This window comes from Nerophis ophidion, linkage group LG05, assembly GCF_033978795.1.
Source record: "Nerophis ophidion isolate RoL-2023_Sa linkage group LG05, RoL_Noph_v1.0, whole genome shotgun sequence".
NCBI lineage: Eukaryota > Metazoa > Chordata > Actinopteri > Syngnathiformes > Syngnathidae > Nerophis > Nerophis ophidion.
Genome location: NC_084615.1, coordinates 67,906,381 through 67,931,064, shown reverse-complemented (window position 1 = coordinate 67,931,064; position 24,684 = coordinate 67,906,381). Strand labels below are relative to the sequence as shown.

General features: G+C 39.5%; 1 protein-coding gene across 10 annotated transcripts in view; it reads right to left on the bottom strand.

Moving 5' to 3' along the window:
• Positions 1-24,684, bottom strand: part of sh3tc2 (SH3 domain and tetratricopeptide repeats 2) — a 59,840-nt gene that overhangs the window by 31,031 nt on the left and 4,125 nt on the right. For 3 of the 10 annotated variants that reach the window (XM_061901857.1, XM_061901856.1, XM_061901858.1), the window contains 8 exons: positions 17,257-17,358; positions 16,654-16,752; positions 6,141-6,272; positions 5,612-5,739; positions 5,366-5,471; positions 4,364-4,507; positions 2,119-2,314; positions 1,940-2,013 (listed from right to left, as the gene is read on the bottom strand). In XM_061901857.1, the coding sequence (XP_061757841.1) occupies positions 1,940-2,013; positions 2,119-2,314; positions 4,364-4,507; positions 5,366-5,471; positions 5,612-5,739; positions 6,141-6,272; positions 16,654-16,752; positions 17,257-17,290 (913 nt within the window). In that variant the 5' untranslated portion in view covers positions 17,291-17,358. Of the gene's footprint in view, positions 1-1,939; positions 2,014-2,118; positions 2,315-4,363; positions 4,508-5,365; positions 5,472-5,611; positions 5,740-6,140; positions 6,273-16,653; positions 16,753-17,256; positions 18,023-24,684 lie in introns of all 10 variants that reach the window. The other 7 variants (XM_061901855.1, XM_061901861.1, XM_061901860.1 and 4 more) reach the window with 4 other exon arrangements.

Below are 24,684 nucleotides of genomic sequence, written 5' to 3'. Positions count from 1 at the left end.
TTATTGAATATTCAACATTATTGTCTTTGAGAGCTATCATCCCTCAACAAGCGCAGTGAAATCATTTCAACATGCCGCCACAGGCGGAAACACCTCCTAGGTAACACATGAGCCAATCACCACACCCTACGCCTGCTTGTACCCACCCACTCTGTGCTCTATATAAACCATTGTATGTGAATGCTTCCATTAAAATCTCCTGATGATTGAGGGAACCCCTCATGAAACAGATCTGTAGAGATGAAGTAGTCTTGTGATTTTTTCCCACACCTACATATTGCGCTCTACCACGGTATCGAGCACTATTCTCCGGATAATCCAATCAAGACATATATATATATATATGTATATATATATATATATATATATATATATCTATATCTATATATATAGATATATATATATATATATGTATATATATATATATATATATATATATATATATATATATACATATATATATATATATATATATATATAGATATAGATATATATATATATATTTATATATACATATATATATATTAGGGGTGTAACGGTACACAAAAATTTTGGTTCAGTACGTACCTCGGTTTAGAGGTCACGGTTCGGTTCATTTTCGGTACAGTAATAAAATATATATATATACATTTTTGGGTTATTTATTTCCCTCATTTGTAAACAATGGCTTTATCCTTTTAACATTGGGAACACTATAATAATTTTGCCCACGTTGATCCACATTAAACTGCCTCAAGGTGTTGCTTTGATTAAATAAAATGACAAAACCTTTCTTCTACATATAAAAAGTGCAACATTAAACAGTTTCAAGTCAACTCGTCATGCTTAATTTATTACAGCATTTGGGAAGCCTGTAGTTGACTTTTATTATATACAGTAAATGTTATATTTTTGTCAACATGTGATAGCAGGGACCCTGCCATTCAAAACTAGGCTGCTACATTACTAAGGATTAATGTTACGATAGCTGAAAAAAATAGTACAATAGCAATAGGAGAGACTATTCATCTCTAAACACCATGGACTTCATGTTAATTCATGTGAAATAACAGACAGACAGGGCTTTGCTGCCCCTAACACACGCACACGCACACACACACAGCAAAATGAGCTAACATTACGCTAAAAGCTAAATAGCCTTCACCTAAAGCCAGAACTGCGAGCGAGCTGAGCTGCAGTTTAAGTTTCTAGAAGGTCAACGGGCTCATAGTGATGTTACTAGTAGTTGTGACTGGGAAGTGTTTTTTATAATTTGGGGAAAGTACGATGTCCGCTGCTAAACACATATCTGTTCGACGCTGAAGCATTGACAACATGCGTTCTGAATACGCACTGCTGATTGGCTTGTTACATCGCTCTGAATACGCACTGCTGACTGGCTTTGTATGTAACCAATCAGATGGTTGTGTGGGCGGGACAATGCTGGGTGTTCAGACAGAGGCAGAAAGCAGAGCAGCTTGTTAAGACTTTAGATTACAAACTCGTTCGATACACCTCCGAATCGGACCGAAATCCCCGTACCGAAACGGTTCAATACAAATATATGTACCGTTACACCCCTAATATATATATATATATATATATATATATATATGGGGTATATATATATATATATACAGTATATATGTATATATATATATTTTTTTTTTTAAGGATTAAAATGGATTGCACAGTGTTTCATGGTAGGACACAGGGACAGGCAACACAGGCTAGTCTACCAGTGTTTTAAGGTTGTTTCAATTCATAGTTTGAATTATTTATCAAACAATGCAAACATATCAACTTTGCTTAATACAACTATTTTTTTGTACAGTTAATTGTTTTCATGCAGTTATAAATATATTTTTCCCCTTGACAAAAATGCCACCAGTTCAGTGGAATAGCCCTTATTTGGTGCCTTATACCTATATTAGGTTGGAGTGTATGAGTACAGTTTTACCAAGTGGATGTTCAAACGGCTCTTTTTCTGATGGCGAGCATCCCGCACTGCCTGGGTAGTTCTTCAGGAACCATCTGATGGAAGGAGAAAGTAAGTTACCTATTGTTAATCCAAATCACTATCACATGATATGAATTGTGTCAGTGTGCTTCTATAATAATAATAAAAAAATGTCTCACTGGTAGAAAGGGTAGGGCAACGGCTGAGTGCCATCAATCGGCACTAGTCCGTGGTGTCCGGTGGAGAGCACTGTTCCCTCCCACATGTCATCCTGTCCTGTGTCTTTCACCATTAGCAGATCGTTCTTTTTGAAAGACAGCTGTTCTTCATCATCCTCCTCAACTCTTGTATAGAGTGCTTTAGCAAAGAAGGATCCTGTAGCAATGTATCATTAGGCACATGATAAGATACTAAGCATTAGACACCATCTTTCCTAACATGTAAAAAGCTTTTTAACTCTCCTGTGGTCAATAAAATCCTTTTATAGATATTTGGCATCAGCAAAACTGCGGATTTACTGCTTGGAAAATGATGGATGGTGGAAACCAAATCCATACGGCTAATTCAATCTCATTAAATTATGGCAGCATTGCAGTTTTATTTTGTCAAAAAAATGAAAATTAGTTTAAAAAGGGGATATGTGTTTCAATATTTATTTATTTTTGCAGCAAAAGAAAACTTCAAGAACAGTAATTCTCAAACTGTGGCATGTGTACCACCAGTAGTACCCCAACTCGATCCAGTGGTACGCCAAAGAATCACACTGTTTTATTTTCCTATATATTCAAACATAGTGTTAATCTTCAAACTGTGTGTAATGTTACAGTGGTCAAAAATATCCAATATACTTCTTAAATAAAACATCTATTATGAGCCACCTTCACGCAAACCTAATACCGATTTCCCCCGGACTACTTATGCTCTCCAGTCCATTCACCCGGCGCCAGTGGATTCTTGATGCTACAACCTTCCAGTCGCGTTCATCTCTCCCACTCTGGCTCCACTCACGCTCCTCTTTCATGAAGCTTTGCCCCAGCGCTGCCGTGTAAATTTTTAACTTGTTTCTTTCCACACTTTTTTGTGTGCGACTTATGTTTCTCCACACCTTTTGTGTGCATCCTTAGTTGTATTTCCTACTCCTTTTTGAGTGTTCCTTTGGTCATTATTCTTATTTCTTTTCGTGTTTGTGTTGGGGGTCATGTTGATGCGTGGATCGTTTTCCCAAGATGCAGACGGAACTCCGGAGGCAAAGTGCAGGTAAGGAAATTACTTAATGTCCATAAATCATTCAAAGTACAAAAGTACAGCGTGCCGATAGCATGGGAAGCTAATGGAATAGCTAACAAGAAAGTTTAGCTCAGGAATAAAATAAGTAAATGTTGTAACTGTTGCATGGAAGCAAATAAGAAAGCCAGTGTGGTGAAAAACAGGAATAAGTAGTTCTCTAATTAGTGCCCGGCCGCAGGTGAGCGTGCCGAACCCTAATCAGAGGCAAGTGAGCGTGCCGAACACCAATCAGAGGCAGGTGAAACCAATCTGTTCCCATAGCAACCAAAACACAAACCCAGGTGTGCTCAAAACAGAAACTGAGCGAGTCAAAGACAAAACAAAACATGATCCGGGCAACGAATCATGACATTGGGGCTCCTACTCCCACTAAGGCTGATCATTGCATCTGCCTTGTTTTTAATGAATACTTAGGCCTACTACACTACAGTATTTTGATGTTGATCATTATGGTGGTACTTGGAGAGCCAAGTTTTTTCAAAGGAAGTACTTGGTTAGAAAACATGACAACCACTGTTCTAGAATACTATTATATGAAGCAAGCTTTAACTGTGGTTACTTTTCAATTTAAATCTAATACTGCCAGGGCTGCCCCTCCCTATATGCAAATCACGTGCTGTGTGTTGGGGCCCCGCGATCCGTTTGGGGCCCCATTTTGCGTGAATAAGCACGTATGAAAAGGAAATTAATTAATGACAGGGCACTTTTGTCACCGATAAAAATATAATGGCGCGTTTAACCAGACTTCGATACAATCGTGATGGGATTGTATCCCTATCAGAGGTACATCATCACATTTATGTTTTAAATGTGTTAAATGTGTTATTTTGCACAAAACATATATTTCCCATGAATTAACTTTTGTACAAAACATCCCTCAAATTAAATATAAGTTTGATTTAAACATCTCGGAAGAGGGCAGATCATAATGATTGCAGATTTAAACATGACATACAGCAGCATTAAATAGAAAATGTATCAATGCATATATCAAAATTATAAGTTCCACCTGAACAATAGATTTTGAACTCCAGGTGTATTTATTTTATTCCAACAAATTTAATCCCAGTGTTGATAATTAAATATCTGCTGTTCATGAAGTGTTTTTCAAGCAGTTTCAATTGAAACATTTCTTACCTTCCTGAGGTAAAAGTGCCAGGAAGAGAGTGGCCAGTTGATCCTCATCCACCGTTACGTTTATTTCCAAGTCACTGAGCAGTTTGGGGGCCAGCCAGAAGGACTGATCACACAGGAAGTTCTCCAAGCAGCGAGCCACATAACCTACCATGTAGTTAAAAGTCAAAACAATTACCAAAGATCAGGGGTGTCAACAAAGAAGGTAAAGTGGGGATGTTGTACTTGGACTCAGAACATTTGACATTTGTATTTTATAAGTCATTATAAGGGATGTCATAAATATTAAGATAAAACAAATATAACCTAACCAGGTTGCTTGAATCAAACGAGGAATGTCTAAAACACCCTCTATCAAGAATGCTAAATAGTTTGTTCCACCTGGATGGATGAAACGGAGCTTGGAAAAAATTGTATTCAACACGGATGTAATACCAACATCAAAGCTCACCTTTAAAAGGGATTGCACTTTTTGGGAATGTTTTAATTGTTTATTTTTTGTCATGAAAAAGGAGTTTTTTTGGGTCGATTTTATGTTGATTTAATAAAAATAAAAAATAAAAATTAATAAAAAATTATTCTGCGGCCCGGTATCAATCGAGCCGTGGCCCGGTGGTTGGGGACCACTGGGTTATATGACTGTTTGATTTCATAATCTGGCCACTTTACATTAAATTTATTGGCACTATTTTGTCGGCAAAAAAAAACATACCGTACATGAGTTTTTAAAATGTTTCGTCTATTTTCTATTTCTAGTGTAGATATCATTCCCAGCATGTATGTATTTAAAAAAAAAAGCTACAAACGTTTGTACTTTCAAGAAAAAATGTGTCCAATAAGTTTTTAGTAGGTGTGTGTATGGGGCAGCGATGTTAGGTTCAGGCTGGGATAGGGGGGCCTTCAGGAGTATGGGAGCCAAGAATTTGGTGCTACTACGCCCCTGCCAATGATATCGGCCTGAATGGCAAAACGAAATGATGAACACCAAGATAAATAAAATCGTACCTAATGTTAAATAAGTTGAAAACTTCCAGATCTCTTCCACCGTTTTGAATGAGAGAACAAAGCTGTCTTTCTCTGCATGGACAGACACCAGACGTGCAGACAGATCCTGCAAGAACAAAAATATTCTTAGCATAAAATAACATTTCACAGTGTCTTGTGTAATATTAATATTGTGCACATCATGACTCATTGTGCTATCCAAAATGTCAAGAGTAAAAGTGTCTAAAAGGTCTGATTTTCATTTACTTTAAACAACTGGGTGACATCTTTGCTGTTGCTCTCCACAACTCGTAGTCGAGTCCGCAGGGACTCCTGGAGCGCCCGGTCAGGATCCGCACTGGAGCGTCGCCGTCCAGTAAAAAACAGCATAATTTCTAGACAGGATACATAATGTCAAATTTCCTTAAAGAAATACTGTTTCAAAGCCAAAAAGTGTATCGCTCATTCTTTTATACATCAGCGTATGAATGAAGGGTTTACTGTCCGTAAGCAAATGGAAAACTTTCAAAAATTCATTAAAGATTTTTCTACGGTAGCTCATATTACAAAGAAATGCTCTGTGCGAACCGTCTCGGTCCCGAGAGGAATAACAAAGCGATTAGACTGCTGACTAGACTTTCAGCGGCCATTACACTCCATTTGAAAAGAAGAACCTGGCGCAACGGGTGTGGTTGAGCCGATATGCTGAGAAGGTAAACTAAATAGGCTACAGTATGCATGACCAAAGACGGTGTATCGGCTGAAAGAATGTGGTTTAAACATTAACAACTGATACCTGAGGGGAATTTTTCTCCCAGTGTCACCCGACTTCCTCGAAGGAAACCCTCTTTCCTCTTCCAGTAGTTCCCCGGCTCCAGGTCTCCTTCACCTGACTCCCCCAGGGGGCCATCATCATCCTCACCTGCTCCTAAAGAAGACCACAGAACAGATGCAATGCAAAGATATCACGTCTCGAGAAATGTAATCAATCAAATAGTCAGGGTTTGCTTATTTACTCTTAAAAACCCGCACATGTAATGCTTTGCTGTCCCAATACTTCAATCAATCAAAGTTTATCTATATAACCCTTCATCACAAGTGTCTCAAAGGGCTGGACAAGCCACAACGACATCGTCGGCCCAGATCCCACATCAGGGCAAGAAAAAACTCAACCCAATGGGATACAATTGGAAACCTTGGAGGGGACCGCAGATGGGTGATCGGTGCAATGGACGTCGAGTGGATCTAGTTAATACTTCTGTCCATATAATAAATCAGTGTTTCCTATACTTTCAAGCAAATAGAAATGATTCCATTAAAATATATTGTAGTGGCTAATTTCTATCCTTAATCGGTTTTGGGTATCTTTCACTTAGTTACATTGGGAAGGACATGACATAAGAGGTCAAGTCACACTGACCAAGTTGGGTGGAGTGACACGACTTGAGAGGTCAATACACCCTGAACATTGCACAGTTACATAAGTTGTTATGAAAGAAATCAGGTCATCATGGAGAGTATAAATAAGAAGGGAAGACCAAGCCTGATGTGCGCTCTTTCTTAGTTCCTTCACGAGAGGCACAATCTTTCGTCTCCGGAGACACTGTCTGTTTTCATATCGATTCAATCCAACTTTGTACTATCTGATTGTGAGTAATTAAAACTGTTGTAACAAACTCTCTGGTGTTACTGTTTAAGATTCTGAGTTTTCGACCACATAAAATTGGCCACCACGAGCGGGATGAGGCCCCGGGTTAAATCCTCGATATTTTGACCACAATATATTGTTAAAGATTTAACAATTTCCAACGATCGCAACGCTAATTTTTGTTAGCCTGTCAATAGACTTGTCCATTGATTGTTAGCATTTAGCTAACAACATAAGTGTCAACCTTTATCCTGCATAGTTGCATTTTATGCAAGTTTATGCCAATATTGTTTCATTCATTTAACATGATTCATACATGCATGGGCATGTGTACTTCACCTGTAAAATATTTTTTCCTTTGTGTGTTAAGTTTTACTGCCACTTCATTGTGGAGACCATTAATAAACGATCTCAAGTTGAAAGTTTTCTATTTCTAACTTAAAGGTTTGTTGACCTAACTTCCAAAATAAACCTACAACATTCAATGAGGACAGAATAACATAAGACAATAAACCAGGGGTGTACAAAGTGCATTTAAGTAGTAAAATAAGCAGCAAAAATTAGCCACAGTTGATACTATTAACTAATAACACCATTTTGTCTTTAAATAAATGGGTTGTACTTGTATAGCGCTTTTCTACCTTCAAGGTACTCAAAGCGCTTTGACACTACTTCCACATTTACCCATTCACACACACATTCACACACTGATGGAGGGAGCTGCCATGCAAGGCGCTAACCAGCACCCATCAGGAGCAAGGGTGAAGTGTCTTGCTCAGGACACAACGGACGTGACGAGGTTGGTACTAGGTGGGATTTGAACCAGGGACCCTCGGGTTGCGCACGGCCACTCTCCCCACTGCGCCACGCCGTCCCTATGTACTGTATAAAAATCTATGTACTGTAAAAAAAAAATGCTTTAAAAAGCCAAAAAATATGCATTTTAGCCAGTTATGCACATTTCACTATGAGGTCATACAGGTTGTATCCAGTCATGTGACATTTGAACGGAAGTAAACGAAGTGGAGGGCCACCAAACCAACATGGGTACCGTGCCACAAACAGTGTGCAAGTACGCAAGGGGCCGAGATCTTATCACTAAAAGGAGATACGAGCAAAACATGCAAACTATGCAATGTAATCAATCCCTGTGTTTTATCAAAAAAAGATGTGTCGAGTAATCTCAAGGATTATTTGTCTGACGTGTAACCAGACATGTTAAATTATCTTATGCTCCACACATCATTTTAAACAACAAAACAGATTAAAAGTTGGAAAAGCACAAAGGCCTACAACTTCTGGGTTAAGGAAATCGGTATCGAGACGCTCCCGGACAAAGAATGCATCGTTTTTGCTGGGGTAAAGTTGCATTTACTGATTTAACTTCTCATCTACAGCCATGTTTGTTGCCTTATTGTCGTTGCACCGTTATGAGAATGCATGGTTTTCCCCGCTGTTATTAAAATACAAGTATAGACGTCAACATTGTGTATGTGCTGAAAGCTTCATTTATGACTGCTGCCTTTGGTAAAATCTTAACTCATTTAGGTTTTTTTAATATTTGATTGATTTTATTTTGACTCGCCGAGTTGGTGGTTTACGAAACACTCGTGGCAAAAATAAATTTGAAAAACTGAGAAACAAGATACAATACAAATGAGAATACACACCCCAAAACCAGTAAGGTTGGACGTTGTGTAAATCATACATAAAACAGAATACCAGGATTTGCAAATGCTTTTCAACCTATACTTAATTGGATAGACTGCAAAGACAAGATACTTTATGTTTGAATTGGAAAACTTTTGTTATTTTTTGCAAGTATTCGCTCATTTGGAATTTGATGCCTGCAACAAAAAAGCTGGCACAAGTGGCAAAAAAGACTGAGGAAGTAGAGGAATGCTCATCAAACACTTATTTGTAACATCCCACAGGTGGGTGCCATGATTGGGTATAAAAGCAGCTTCCATGAAATGCTCAGTCATTCACAAACAAGGATGGGGCGTGGGTCACCACTTTGTGAACAAATGCGTGAGCAAATTGTCCAACAGTTTGAAAACAACATTTCTCAATGAGCTATTGCAAGGAATTTAGGGATTTTACCATCTATGGTCCGTATAATCATCAAAAGGTTCAGAGAATCTGGAGAAATCACGCATTGGTAACTTACACATCTGTGAAGGCACCATTAATGCTGAAAGGTACATTTTGGAGCAACATATGTTGCTATCAGAGCAACGTATTTTTCATAGACGCCCCTGTTTATTTCAGCAAGACAATGCCAAGCCACGTGTTACAAAAGTGTGGCTTCATAGTAAAAGAGTGCGGATACTAGAATGACCTACCTGTCGTCCAGACCTGTCTCCTATTGAAAATGTGTGGCGCGTTATGAAGCCTAAAATACCACCTTGGAGACCCTGTACAATGTAAGCTGTACATCACACAAGAATGGGAAATAATTCCACCTGAAAAGTTTCAAAAATTTGTCTCCTCAGTTCCCAAACATTTACTGAGTGTTGTTAAAAGGAAAGGCCATGTAACACAGTGGTAAAAATGCCCCCGTGCCAACTTTTTTGCAATGTGTTAAAGGCCTACTTAAAAGAGATGTTCTTATTTAAACGGGGATAGCAGGTCCATTCTATGTGTCATACTTGATCATTTCGCGATATTGCCATATTTTTGCTGAAAGTTTTTAGTAGAGAACATCCACGATAAAGTTCGCAACTTTTGGTTGCTAATAGAAAAGCCTTGCCTTTACCAGAAGTATGTGCGCGTGACGTCACGAGTTGCAGGGCTCCACACATATTCAGGTTGTTTATAATGGGAGCCACCAGCAGTAAGAGCAATTCGGACCGAGAAAGCGACAATTTCCCCTTTAATTTGAGTGAGGATGAAAGATTCGTGAATTAGGATATTGATAGTGAAGGACTAGAAAAAAAAAATAAAGTGACGGCTCCGGGCGGCGGCAGTGTGAGCGTTTCAGATGTAATTAGACACATTTACTAGGACAATTCTGGAAGATCCCTTATCTGCTTATTGTTTTAATAGTGTTTTAGTAAGATTTTAAAGATTGTAAAGACATACTGTACCTCGAGGTCGGATGGCTGCGGTGAAAACGAAGTCTCAGAGAGAAGCCGAGGAGCCAAGCTCACAGCTGCCTTTTTTGACAGCTGCTGCAGGACGACGAATAATCCACTGATGTCTCCGATAAGATATATATCACAATTTCCCCATCCAAAAAAGTGCTGGTTGACGTAGAGAAAACATGTTCGCTTGACTGCTCTGCTTCACAACAAACAAAGAAACACCGGCTGTGTCTCGGTGCTAAATACAGCTGCAATCCACTGCTTTCCACCAACAGCATTGTTCTTTATAGTCTCCATTATTAAATGAACAAATTGCAAAAGATTCAGCAACACAGATGTCCAAAATACTGTGTAATTATGTGATTAAAGCAGACGACTTTTAGCCGATAGTGGTGCAGCGCTAATATTTCCTGACAGTCCGTGACGTCACGCGTACGCGTCATCATTCCACGACGTTTTCAACAAGAAGCTCTCGGGAAATTTTAAATTGCAATTTAGTAAACTAAAAAAGGCTGTATTGGCATGAGTTGCAATGTTAATCATTGATATATAAACTGTCAGACTGCGTGGTCGGTACTAGTGGGTTTCAGTAGGCCTTTAAATGGGAATTACTAAACGTTAAAGGTATATCAAACAAACCTTCAACAAAGTGATCACTGCAAACTTGTGTGTTTCTCGACGTTGCTCCCTTGGAGGGACTGTAGCGCGTGCCACTTATCTCATTGCCTTGCGCACATTTTTGACATCTTTCACCCCTCTTGATCACCTCTTGAGGAACTCTGAAGAAACTTCAATACTTTTCGGGATTTCAACGATTCCAATAGCCTAAAACAACGCAATGATTCCTCATTTTTCTTTGAGAATGGCAAAATGCCGCACATACCGCTTTGTCAACAGACGCTGGCCCACCACTTCAAGACTTGTATAACAAATGAGCCGGACATGAAGTCAAGGGGAATACAACCTACTGACACCAACCAGACCCTGCCCCCACCACAACCCTGGACACACCCCCGGCGCCACAAACTTAATTTAGGACTTTTGTCTGATAAAGTTGAAGGTGTGGAAACAATGCTATCAAGAAAGTTATCAAGGGTGCTGTTCAAAGTATGCTGCGAATACAACACAAAGGTTATCCTGGAAGTGTCAATAGATGACACATGATGATCAAAGATCAAAGAAGAAGAACCGGATGTAGAATGCAAGGTATGCTGCATTCAGTTTTAAGAAGATACGTTTGTGTGAATGTGAAGTCCTAGCCTTTATTTAGCCTATCAGTTCCTTTTGGATTTTGCTGGATTTTTTTTACGAATGCAACTTTTTTACAACCGTGCAAAACTTGAATTAGAAATTTTAAAGGGCTTTTTTTCAATAACGTTGTATCAGGTGGGGATTTTACAAATGTTTTAAATAGAAGTTTAAATGTTCTTTGTAACGGTGACTTTGTAACGGGTGGTCACATTAAATAATGTATTTGTACTTCCACAATATTATGTCAGACCCACTCGACATCCATTGCATCCGGTCTCCCCTAGAGGGGTGGGGGGAAGGGTTACCCACATTTGCAGTACTCTCAAAGGTTTCTCATAGTCATTCTCATCGACAACCCACCGCCCTTATGTGGGCGCTGAACCGCGGATGTTGTTGTGGCTTGTGCAGCCCTTTGAGACACTTGTGATTTATGGCTACATAAATAAACATTGATTGATTGATGATTGATTGTATTTCGCAGTGGTGTGCCGCCAGGGCCAGCAAGGCCTTCTCTGCTGGCCTAACATAACCAGAAATCATGATCATAATTAAAGATAAAAGTAAAAAGTAATATTTTATTTACTTTCCCAAAATATATACAAGTATTCATACTCTCTTCATGTCATATTATACTCCTTCCAGCGCTGTTGTTTTGAGGTTATAGAGTTTTTATCCAATCAGAATTCAGCTAGCTTATGTTGCCATGCTGTACCAAATCCGCCTAGAGCAGGGGTTGGCAACCTAAAATGTTGAAAGAGCCATATTGGACCAAAAATACAAAAACAAATATGTCTGGAGCCACAATAAAATAAAAGCCATATTACATACAGATAGTGGGTCATGAGATATAAATTAAATTAAAAGGACTTAAAGGAAACCAAATGAGCTCAAATATAGCTACAAATGAGGCATAATGATGCAATATGTACATACAGCTAGCCTAAATAGCATGTTAGCATCGATTAGCTTGCAGTCATGCAGTGACCAAATATGTCTGATTATCACTCCACACAAGTCTATAACGTCAACAAAACTCACCTTTGTGCATTCATGCACAACGGTAAAAGTTTGGTAGACAAAATGAGACGGAAAAAGAAGTGGCATTAAACACGTCTTAGAAAGTCGGAGTATGTTATAAATTTAAACAAACTACGGTAAGTTCAAGGACCGCCAAAATGAGTAGGATAAAACGGCGCTCGCCAAATACTCGAATAAGTGAAGCATGTTTATTACAAACAGTGTGCTTTATAACACTTAGGGAGGTTTGTGTCATGTTTGTCCTCCTACAGAAACTATATTAAAACAAAAAATATATTTTTAATATTTTTTTTTCTCTCATCTTTTTCCATTTTTCATACATTTTTGAAAACGCTCCAGAGAGCCACTAGGGCGGCGCTAAAGAGGCGCATGCGGCTCGAGAGCCGCTGGTTGCCGACCCCCGGCCTAGAGCCTTCAGCTGGCGTCCGTGCACTCCAAGTGAACGGGGACATGCAATGACAGAGTTGCCATAGCCAAAAAGAACACAAGTTGTTGTCAGTAAGGCCTTCTAGATGGCTTAAGGCAGATCAGTGATGTATGAGCCAGGCCACATAAGAACTCCATTACCCAGCATGCCACAGTAGTGGGAAGCATGCGCAGCAGCCCCATTCAGGTTTAATGAAGACATGCCGGTGTGGAGTAAACCTTAAGAAGTCAGCCAACACGCCTCGTATGCATCTTCTATGATTAGACAAGGCAACACATATATTTGCAAGGCCATTTTTAAGAACAAAATGTAAAGAAAAAACACATCTTGTGAGACCATTTCGGCCTACCCCGGAAGCTAGCTCACCTGCCGATGAAATGTGTATATATATATATATATATATATATATATATATATATATATATATATATATATATATATATATATATATATATATATATATATATATATATATATATATATGTGTGCATATATATATATATATATATATGTATATATATATATATATATGTGTGTGTGTGTATATATACGTGTGTGTGTATATGTTTGCATGTATGTATTTGTGTATATATATATGTATGTATGTGTATATATACAGTATATAGAATATTTATACATCACAGTGTCTTTAAAGTGTATAGGTTTTTTACTCAAAAACGTTTATCAAGGTTAGAACCAATTATTCATGTTTTCATTGATTCTTATAGGGAACTCTACTTCACTAAAAAAAACTTTTTGGTTTAAGAACCATGTTCAAGAACCAATTAAGTTTGTACATCGAGGTTCCAAAATGGGGTGTTCCAAGTTCAGTAGCTGTTAAAAATTCCCGTCGGGTTTCAGGGCCTCATGCATAGTACAAACAGCTCTGGTCAGAGTCACCAATTGCCACCTGGACCTTAATGCTACCTTAAGGAGTATTGACCATAATACTCCTGTGCATTATCTCCAGCACATTGTTGGATTTTCTGGCACAGCTCTGGATTGGTTCAAATCTTATCTCACAGATAGGGCTGAGTATGTGCAGGCCCAGGGGGACGCTAAATCACTCCCTCATACCATCACCTGTGGGTCCGACCCTCTTTAAAATCTACATGCTCCCCCTGGGTCACATCATCAGAAAGCATTGAGTCTCGTTCAACTGCTCTGCTGATGATACACAGCTCTATGTGAGATTGGACCCAGTATCCCCATCAGCGCTCATCTCCTGTCTGGAGGAGATAGAGGTGTGGATTTCCAACTTTCTCCAACTAAACAAAAAACGGAAGCCATCCAAATTGGCACTGCTCACCAACTCCACTTCTATCCTTTAAACTGCATCACTTTTTCTGGCCACTCCATTACCCGCTCCCCCTTTGTTACAAATCTGGGAGTCAAATTTGACCCTCATCTGTCATTTCATACCCATGTCCATCACCTCTGCAAAATTGAATTTATTCACCTCAGGAATATTGCTAAACTCCGCCCATTGATGCTGAAAAGCTGGTCCAGACCCCTTTGTCTCTACCAGGCTCGATTACTGCAATGCACTCCTAATCGGGATCCCTCAAAGGAGCCTTCAAAAACATCAACACATCCACAACAGTCCTGCCAGGATTGTGATGAGGGTCCGCAAGTATGAACACATTACCCCTATTCTCCGGAAACTCAACTGGCTCCCCATCCACTACCGTACGCAATACAAAATCTGCCTGTTGATCCACCCATGCATTATTGTACCAAAGAACTCATCACATCAAGAAACCGTCGATCCGCAAATACTCACGGTGTGTAGTCAATCCTGCTTTTTTTGAGAATCTAGGACAGGGGTCGGCAACCTTTACCACTCAAAGAGCAATTTTGACCCATTTTACAAAATAAAGAAAACAATGGGAGCCACAAAACTCTTTTGAAATTTAAAATGAAATAACACTGCATAAAATATGTTTTGTTTTTTTTTGCTTTGTGCTATGTATAAACCAGGGGTCTCAGACACGCGGTTTGCACCTTGATAAGAACATTTAATGTTAGCGCAGCCCGCAAGTTTTATATGTATGCCGCTTGATAGCATTACATTTGCCAACTTTTCCAGGAGGTTCCCGGATTCTCAAAGCAACTATTCTCACGAATATCTGCTGAATTTCACCCAGATATCAGTAATAAGGGCATGCTGTGAAGGCACTGCCTTTGACGCCTTCTACAGCATGTACAAACATCTTGCCAGCCCAGTAACATGTTGTATGCTGCTTCCGCAGATACAAATACACGACTGCAAGGCATAGTTGTTCAACAGCCACACAGGTCACACTGAAGGTTGTGATATAAACAACTTTAACACTCTTACTAATATGCGCCACACTGTGAACCCACACCAAACAAGAATGACAAACACATTTCGAGAGAACATTCTCACTGTAACACAGAATAAACTCAACAGAATTATTACCCAGAATCCCATGCATCCCTAACTATTCCTGGCTACATTATACACCCTCGCTAGCACCAAACTCCGTGCGTCGGTTGAGGTGGGCGGGGTTGGGTTGGGGGAGGGGGGGGCTTGGTGCTAGCAGGGGTGTATAATGTTATTTAACGTGACATCATCGGCAAAGTGTGCGCTCTTTCAGTCAACTAGTGTGCAAGGAATATATAATGTATATATGTATGTATCATATATATGTATAACATATATATATATATTTATAGGGGTGTGATAAAAAATCGATTCGAATACGAATCGAATCGTTGTGCGATTCAGAATCGATTCTCATTTTTTTTTAATTGTATTTATTTATTTTTGTATTTATTTTATTTTATTTATTTATTTCTTTATTTTTTTAATCAATCCAACAAACCACTACACAGTAATACCATAACAATGCAATCCAATTCCAAAACCAAACCTGACCCAGCAACACTCAGAACTGCAATAAACAGAGCAATTGAGAGGAGACAAGCACGACACACAACAAACCAAAAGTAATGAAACAAAAATAAATATTATCAACAACAGTATCAATATTAGTTATAATTTCAGCATAGCAGTGATTAAAAATCCCTCACTGACATTATCATTAGACATTTATAAAAATAATAAAAAATAACAATAGTGTCAGTCGCTTACACTTGCATCGCATCTCATAAGCTTGACAACACACTGTGTCCAATGTTTTCACAAAGATAAAATAAGTCATTTTTTTGGTTCGTTTAATAGTTAAAACAAATTTACATCATTGCAATCAGTTGATAAAACATTGTCCTTTACAATTATAAAAGTTTTTTTTTATTTTTTTATTTACTACTCTGCTAGCATGTCAGCAGACTGGGGTGGATCCTGCTGAAATCCTATGTATTGAATGAATACAGAATCGTTTTGAATCGGAAAAATATCGTTTTTGAATCGAGAATCGAATCGAAAAAATCGATATATTATCGAATCGTGAACCCAAGAATCGTTATTGAATCGAATCGTGGGACACCCAAAGATTCACAGCCCTAATAAATATATATATATATATATATATATATATATATATATATATATATATATATATAGCCCGGCTACATTTTTTTAACCCAAGGCGGCCCCCGAGTCAAAAAGTTTGGGTACCCCTGACTTAAAGTAATGTTAATTAGTGTCACGGAATTCAGTGAGTTCAATTTCAAAGGTTCCATTGTAACAAAACAAAAAAAAGACCCTAAGAAGTAGGAAAAATCAGTCTGTGCTGGAGTGATGCATGTATTATGTTGTCTGAGAGTGAGGTGGATGCTAAAGTTTGTACCCCAGAGAAGGGAAGAAGTGCAACACATTACATATATGTTTTAAATTGATTAGGTCATACGCAACATGCAATTAGTTCTGCACCTTCCGTCATGATGTCATTTCCTGAAAAGTGGTCATTGGTCCCCCCGAGAGTGTACGGTAGCTCCCTCCACAGGGCATCCAGCTCAGCAGGAGAGATGTCTGTGAAGGGGAACAAATCAGTGCTGGAGGAATCACATTTTTCAAAGTTTTCATATAAACGCACCATGTTGCTACCTAGCCAGGAGACAGACGGGCAGGGGAGTCCAAATACACAAAGTTAGTAAAGGGTCTTAGGATGGCACTGTGCACGCACGGGCTTGGCAAAGACACACACACACACACAACACACAAGGTGATGTCAGATAATCCTCCAAAGCACCTCAGTCCTGAGCGTGCACACATTTATTTTTATAGACACACAACTAACAAAACACGCTGCACTTTGCTTCTTTCTCAACATGCTGTGTCAGTTCTAATGCATCCTGCCAAGCATTCAAAACGGAACAATAGAGCGCACAACTTGGCCGAACAATGCAACATGACATGATGTCAGAGAGGACAAGCGCCCATTCTCTTCCACCCTCGGACACAAAAGACAGGAGCGCTGGGGTCAGGCTTGCAACACCCACATGCTTTCTTCAACACGGGAACACGCAGTGTTACCTTCTTGACTTAGTGTGTTACCCATGATGCACATTGAGCTACGCTGCACTACTAGTCATGACAGTGCTGAGGCAGCAAGGGGCGGGCGGCTTGGGGACCGACCTGTGAAGGAGGAGAGGCAGAATTTGATGAGGGGTCCACAGCAGGAGGAGTTAAGCAGCGGTCTGCAGCAACAAGACGCCATTTGGCCCAGGAGGCTGCAGCTCCCGGGGATCAGTGCCATCCCATCAGTTCCCTTCTGCCCGTGGAACAACAACTCACACTCTTCCTCCCTGTGTTGGACAGGCCAGCATCCCCTTCCTATGTCCGCACTTATCCCGCTCACTCGTTCTTTCTCTCCTCTCACCAGTCAATGTTGAGTGTCCCTTCTTTACAAGCTGCATCTCCTCCGGTCTGGCTTTTACTCCGCAGTCCCACCGTCTCTTTCTGTCTCCATCCACCTCCACCCACTAGCCTCTCTCTCTCTCTCTCTCTCTCTCTCCTGCCCAGTCAATGTAGGAGTGCACACAGCACTTTCCAGTTGGTATGAGTGTGTAGGGGGCAGGCCTTGATGGAGAACCCCCCCCCCTCCCTGTCTAATTGTGTGCATGCATTCTTGTGTGGGGGGGGCGACTGGCAAAATATGCGTAGAATGTGTGTCACAATAAACAATGTGTGTGAGAATTGCTGACCTGCAGTAAGGCAATGCCATGAAGGGACGGGAAAAGAAGGGGGAGAGCCGCCTGCTATAGAGCACATCACTTATCTCAAATCTCTATGCCCTCTGCTGTGATGAGGAACAAAGGTACGACATGACATCAGCACGAGGACAGCGTCACCCCGCACCATGCCAGGAGAGGCAGATAAAGTAGTGTAATGGTTATGTGGAAACTAATACAATTTATTTACCTAGTTTGAAGGCCTACTGAAATTAGATTTTCTTATTTAAACGAGGATAGCGGGTCAATTCTATGTGTCATACTTGATCATTTCGCGATAGTGCCATATTTTTGCTGAAAGGAATTTAGTAGAGAACATGGACGATAAAGTTCGCAACTTTCGGTGCAAAGAGAAAAGCCCTGCCTCTACCGGAAGTCGCAGACGATGACGTCACATGTTTGATGGCTCCTCACATGTTCACATTGTTTTTAATGAGAGCCTCCAACAAAAAGTGCTATCCGGACCGAGAAAACGACAATTTCCCCATTAATTTGAGCGAGGATGAAAGATTCGTGTTTGAGGATATTGATAGCGAGGGACTAGAAAAAAAAAAGAAAATAGAAACAAGTAAAAAAAAAAATGCGATTGCACTGGGACGGATTCTGATGTTTTTAGACACATTTACTAGGATAATTCTGGGAAATCCCTTATCTTTCTATTGTGTTGCTAGTGTTTTAGTGAGTTAAATAGTACCTGATAGTCGGAGGTGTGTCTCCACAGATGTCTCGACGCGCAGTGTCTCAGGGGAGTCGACGGCAGCTATGGACGGCACAAGCTTAGCTAATCTCCGGTAAGGAGCGACTTTTTAACCGCAATTTTCTCCCCGGAACCTGCCGGTTGACATTCCGTCGGGATCCATGTTCGCTTGACCGCGCTCTGATCCATAGTAAAGGTTCACCTCCAGGAATTTTAAACAAGGAATCACTGTGTGTTTGTGTGGCTAAAGGCTAAAGCTTCCCAACTCCATCTTTATTCTTTGACTTCTCCAATATTAATTGAACAAATTGCAAAAGATTCAGCAACACAGATGTCCAAAATACTGTTTAATTATGCCATTAAAGGAGACGACTTTTAGCTGTGTGTGTGCAGTGCTCCTACTTCCTAAAAACCTGTGACGTCTTGCGTACACACAGGGGCATCGCCAGACAGATTTCACAGGGGCACGTGCCCCAGTGTTGATCTGGAGTGCCCCAGTAAAAATTTCACCAATAAAAAAAAATGCTTCAGAGTTTTAAGTCTACATAACATAGACAACAGCGCACATACTACTTAGTATAGTAGTTGATTGCTACTGTATTCACTCCACGAAACAATGAGCACATGGCTAATTAATATGGTAATTTATTCACGTGTTGATCGAGACTTCGGTTGAGAGAGAGAGAGAGAGAGAGAGAGAGGATGAGAATCACTGCGTGAGGTAGGTAACGTTAGCCAACAACAATTTGTTAATTATATTATTTTGATTTGACTCAAACTGTAACTCCTAGATGGATATCAGAAAGTTATTCGCCCGCAGCACGGAAGAAGCAGAAGGAATGAGAGATGTAAGTGAAGTCCTAGCTAGCTAGGCAACATCATTGTCTTAAGTTGATGCTAAGTTAGCTAACGTTATTCCTTGTACCAAGACAAACATATTCATTTGCTGTACGAGCTGTCGGGGGAATTTCCAATCAACATGAAACATAATGTTGGTTATTGTCTGCTGGTTCTGCATCAATGATGATTTGGAGTAAGCATGTGTGAGTTGAGTGCTTCTCAAATGGTTTATCTTCAGGAAGAAAAACATGTTTCCATATCATCAAGTCGTGAGCCAAATTTTTAAATCATTCAAGTTTATTTCACAGAAAAATAGCACAGTAGACTTGTCTTGTTAATCGGTGTGACTTTGACTAAAATAGTCTTGTTTTGTCACCAGAAAAATGGTTACAGCTAAAGCATCTGGTTTTGTTTCCAGAAAAAATAGTAACATTTCTGTATTTGTTTTCAGAAAGATGGCTGAAAATATCGGGTTTTATTGCCCCATTTAGATTTTTAAAAAATATATTTCCATGTCTGTCCTGAGTCCTCCTCCAACTTGTTAGTCGGTTTGCCTTTTGCTAAAATACCCACTAATAGTCACTAGAAAAATGGCTAAAAATATCAGTTTTTTGTTGCCACAATTTGATTTTTTTCTCCCTAAACTTTTTTTTTCTTCATGCACACATCTGACTGCGACTCACTGAAAATGACACACAATCCACTTTTATGTCACGACCCAGCAGTTGGGAACCACTGGTCAACTGTATAACAGTTACTGTAATATTTCCATGTCTGTCCAGAGTGATTGACCACTTTGCAAAAATGAAAAGGAGACGTCACAGTTTACTTCTCAGAAAATGATTCCCTGAACAAACACACAACAGTTGTTCATTTATTCTACTACTGTGGCTTTATTGTTTTGTGTATATTTTATAGTTTTGTGTATCTGAAATAGGATTAGCCACATTGCCATAAATGGAAATTAAATAATATAAAAGAACCCAGAGATGTAGGGGTGCTTTATTTTTTGTTTTACTTTTGTAGATGTTAAATTTGCAGATGATTACTGCAATAAATATTTCAAAAAGATTCATTGCTCTGCCTTTTCGCATTTACCAGTAGCAGTTTAGAAGTCTGGAGTAAAAAAGTGCACAAGTAGGTCAAATGCATTAGTTAATATCAGGTGGTTAATCAAAGATCCATACAACATAATCTGATATGATTTCATAGTTTAAAGCACTATTTATGTATTTTTTATGATAAATAAGTGCTAAAAATGTTTTTGCTCGCGCGCTTTGCACGCTCACATGAATTATTTGTGCCCCAGGTGTGCCCCAGTACAGTATTAGGTCTAGTGACGCGCCTGTGTACACGTCATCATTACACAACATTTTCAAAACGAAACTCCCGGGAAATTTCAAATTGCAATTAAGTAAACTAAAAAGGACGTCAAAAAGACGTGGATCGTGAGATCGACAGGCGGATTGGTGCGGCGTCTTCAGTAATGCGGACGTTGTACCGATCCGTTGTGGTGAAGAAGGAGCTGAGCCGGAAGGCAAAGCTCTCAATTTACCAGTCGATCTACGTTCCCATCCTCACCTATGGTCATGAGCTTTGGGTCATGACCGAAAGGATAAGATCACGGGTACAAGCGGCCGAAATGAGTTTCCTCCGCCGTGTGGCGGGGCTCTCCCTTAGAGATAGGGTGAGAAGCTCTGCCATCCGGGAGGGACTCAAAGTAAAGCCGCTGCTCCTTCACATCGAGAGGAGCCAGATGAGGTGGTTCGGGCATCTGGTCAGGATGCCACCCGAACGCCTCCCTAGGGAGGTGTTTAGGGCACGTCCAACCGGTAGGAGGCCACGGGGAAGACCCAGGACACGTTGGGAAGACTATGTCTCCCGGCTGGCCTGGGAACGCCTCGGGATCCCCCGGGAAGAGCTAGACGAAGTGGCTGGGGAGAGGGAAGTCTGGGTTTCCCTGCTTAGGCTGTTGCCCCCGCGACCCGACCTCGGATAAGCAGAAGATGATGGATGGATGGATGGATAAACTAAAAAGGCCGTATAGATATGTGTTGCAATGTTAATATTTCATCATTGATATATAAACTATCAGACTGCGTGGTGGGTAGTAGTGGGTTTCAGTAGGCCTTTAAATTTCCCGCTGAGTTTCCTGTTGAAAACGTCGCGGTATGATGATGCGTGACGTCACGGACTGTCAGGACATATCAGCGCAGCACCATTAGCGGCTAAAAGTCGTCTCTTTTCATCACGCAATTAAACCGTATTTCTGGACATCTGTGTTGCTGAATGTTTTGCAATGTGTTCATTTAATAATGGAGAAGTCAAAGTAGAAAGATAGAGTTGGGAAGCTTTAGCTTTTAGCCACACAAGCACACGGTGATTCCTTGTTTAAAATTCCTGGAGGTGAAGCTTTACTATGGATTAGAGCGGTCAAGTGAACATGGTTCCCGACCACTTGTCAATCGGCAGGTTTCGGTGAGAAAATTGTGGTAAAATGCTGCCTCTTACCGGAGATCTGTGGAGTTTGCGCGTTCCTTGTATCTGCCGTCGATTTCCATCAAGACACCCGTGGACACACCCCTCCAACTATCAGGTACTATTTAATCTCACTAAAAAACTAGCAACACAATAGAAAGATAAGGGATTTCCCAGAATTATCCTAGTAAATGTGTCTAAAAACATCTGAATCTGTCCCAATGCAATCGCCCTTTTTTTTTTTTTACTTTTTTTTATTTATTTTTTTTTCTAGTCCTTCGCTATCAATATCATCATCCACAAATCTTTCATTGTCGCTCAAATTAATGGGGAAATTGTCGTTTTCTTGGTCCGAATTGCTCTTGCTGCTGGAGGCTCCCATTATAAACAATGTGAGGACGTGAGGAGCCCTCACCCTTGTGACGTCAACGTCTGCAATTTTTGGTACAGGCAAGGCTTTTTTATCAGCACCAAAAGTTGCAAACTTTGTCGTCGATGTTCTCTACTAAATCCTTTCAGCAAAAATATGGCAATATCACGAAATGACCAAGTATGACACATAGAATGGACCTGCTATCCCCGTTTAAATAAGAAAATCCCATTTTAGTAGGCCTTTAATAACATAATGTAATTGATATAAAGTTAAAGTACTACTGATAGTCACAAACACACTAGGTGTGGTGAAATTACCCTCTGCATTTGACCCATCCCCTTGTTCCACAACCTGGGAGGTGAGGGGAGCAGTGAGCAGCAGCGGTGGCTGCGCTCAGGAATCATTTTGGTGATTTACCCCCCAATTCCAACCCTTAATGCTGAGTGCCAAATAAACATCCATTTCGGAATTAGTTGATCAATATAATACATCCAGACGTCATTTTTATTAATGTATTTATGTTTTTAGAACACGCTGTTAAAAAAATGCATTTTCCATGAACATATGCCTTATAATAACCACAAACTGGAGGACACATTTTTTTTAATTATGATACTTTTCTTTTTAAATAGTTAAAAAGTTATATAGCGTAATAAATAAACATGTTAGGAATATTTCTTGGTGATTTAACACCCAATTCCAACCCTTGATTCTGAGTGCCAAATAAACATCCAATTCGGAAATAGTTGATCAATATAATACATCCAGAAGTCTTTTTTTTTAATGTCTTTTTTTTTAAATGTATTTATGTTTTTAGTACAATCTGTTGAAAAATGCATTTTTGATGAAATTATGGCTTATAATAACCACAAACTGGATGAAACATTTTTTTTTAATTATGACACTTTTTTTAAAATAGTTAAAAAGTTATATATAGTAATAAATAAACATATTAGGAATATTTTTTGGTGATTTAACACCCAATTCCAACCCTTGATTCTGAGTGCCAAATAAACATCCATATCTGAATTAGTTGATCAATATAATGCACCCAGAAGTCATTTTATTAATGTATTTATGTTTTTAGAACACGCTGTTAAAAAAATGCATTTTCGATGAAAATATGCCTTACAATAACCGCAAACTGGAGGAAACATTTTTTTTAATCAGGATACTTTTTTTTTAATAGTTAAAAAGTTATATACAATAATAAATAAACATATTAGGAATATTTTTGGGTGATTTAACCCCCAAATCCAACCCTTGATGCTGAGTGCCAAGCAGATAGGTAACGGGTCCCATTTTTTATAGTCTTTGGTATGACTCGGCCGGTGTTTCAATTCACGACCTACCGATCTCAACAATTATCAATAACTTTATGTTGATATAATGTGATGTATTACCGTTTGATAAAAAATATATATATTTTTTTATTACACCGGAAAGAAAATAAAAATAAAACAATTCAGATTTTTGACAATGTTGTTTTACAGACAAAATAAATGAAGCCAGTATAATTAAGGCAAAATCCAATTGATCTCTTAAATGTTTTGTCTTTACCGTATTTTCTGGACCATTGGGCACACCGCATTATAAGGTCACTGCCCATGAGCCGGTCTATTCAAGTCTTTTTTTTTAATACAAAACGTGCACCGGATTATAAGGCACATCAAAAGGTCATATTATCATTTTTTTTTTCTAAATTGAAAACATTTATGTATTGTAATGGTGGTTCCTTGGTCAAAATTTTACAGATCATCTTCAAGTCGCTTTCTGACAGTCGCTTCAGGATGCGCCTTTTTGTGGGCGGTCTTATTTACGTGGCCCACCTTCAGCAGCGTTTTCTCCCTGCCATCTTTGTCGTAGCGGTGTAGCGTGCAAGGACGGGAGTGGAAGAACTGTCAAAACATTGACCTAACTACTTTAATGATAAACCCATCCATCCATCCATTTTCTACCGCTTATTCCCTTTCGGGGTCACGGGGGGCGCTGGCGCCTATCCCAGCTACAATCGGGCGGAAGGCAGGGTACACCCTGGACAAGTCGCCATCTCATCGCAGGGCCAACACAGATAGACAGATAAACCAACTTTACTTAAATCTACCACGGAGCAGCATCTTTTCAACCTTGGCTCACTAGTGCAACAACGCTGGAAATGTGAAAAACTGTCCGACCGGAACTCTCTAATAACTAAAGACCTGCGGGTGATTTATGTAAACCCACTACACTGGTAGTTTTTAGTGCTTCCATAGCGTGATATAAGTTAAAACTTTACTCTACTTTATATTAGAAATGGCAACAGCAGAGGGCGAATGTCCCTTATCAAGAAGATAGTGAAAAAC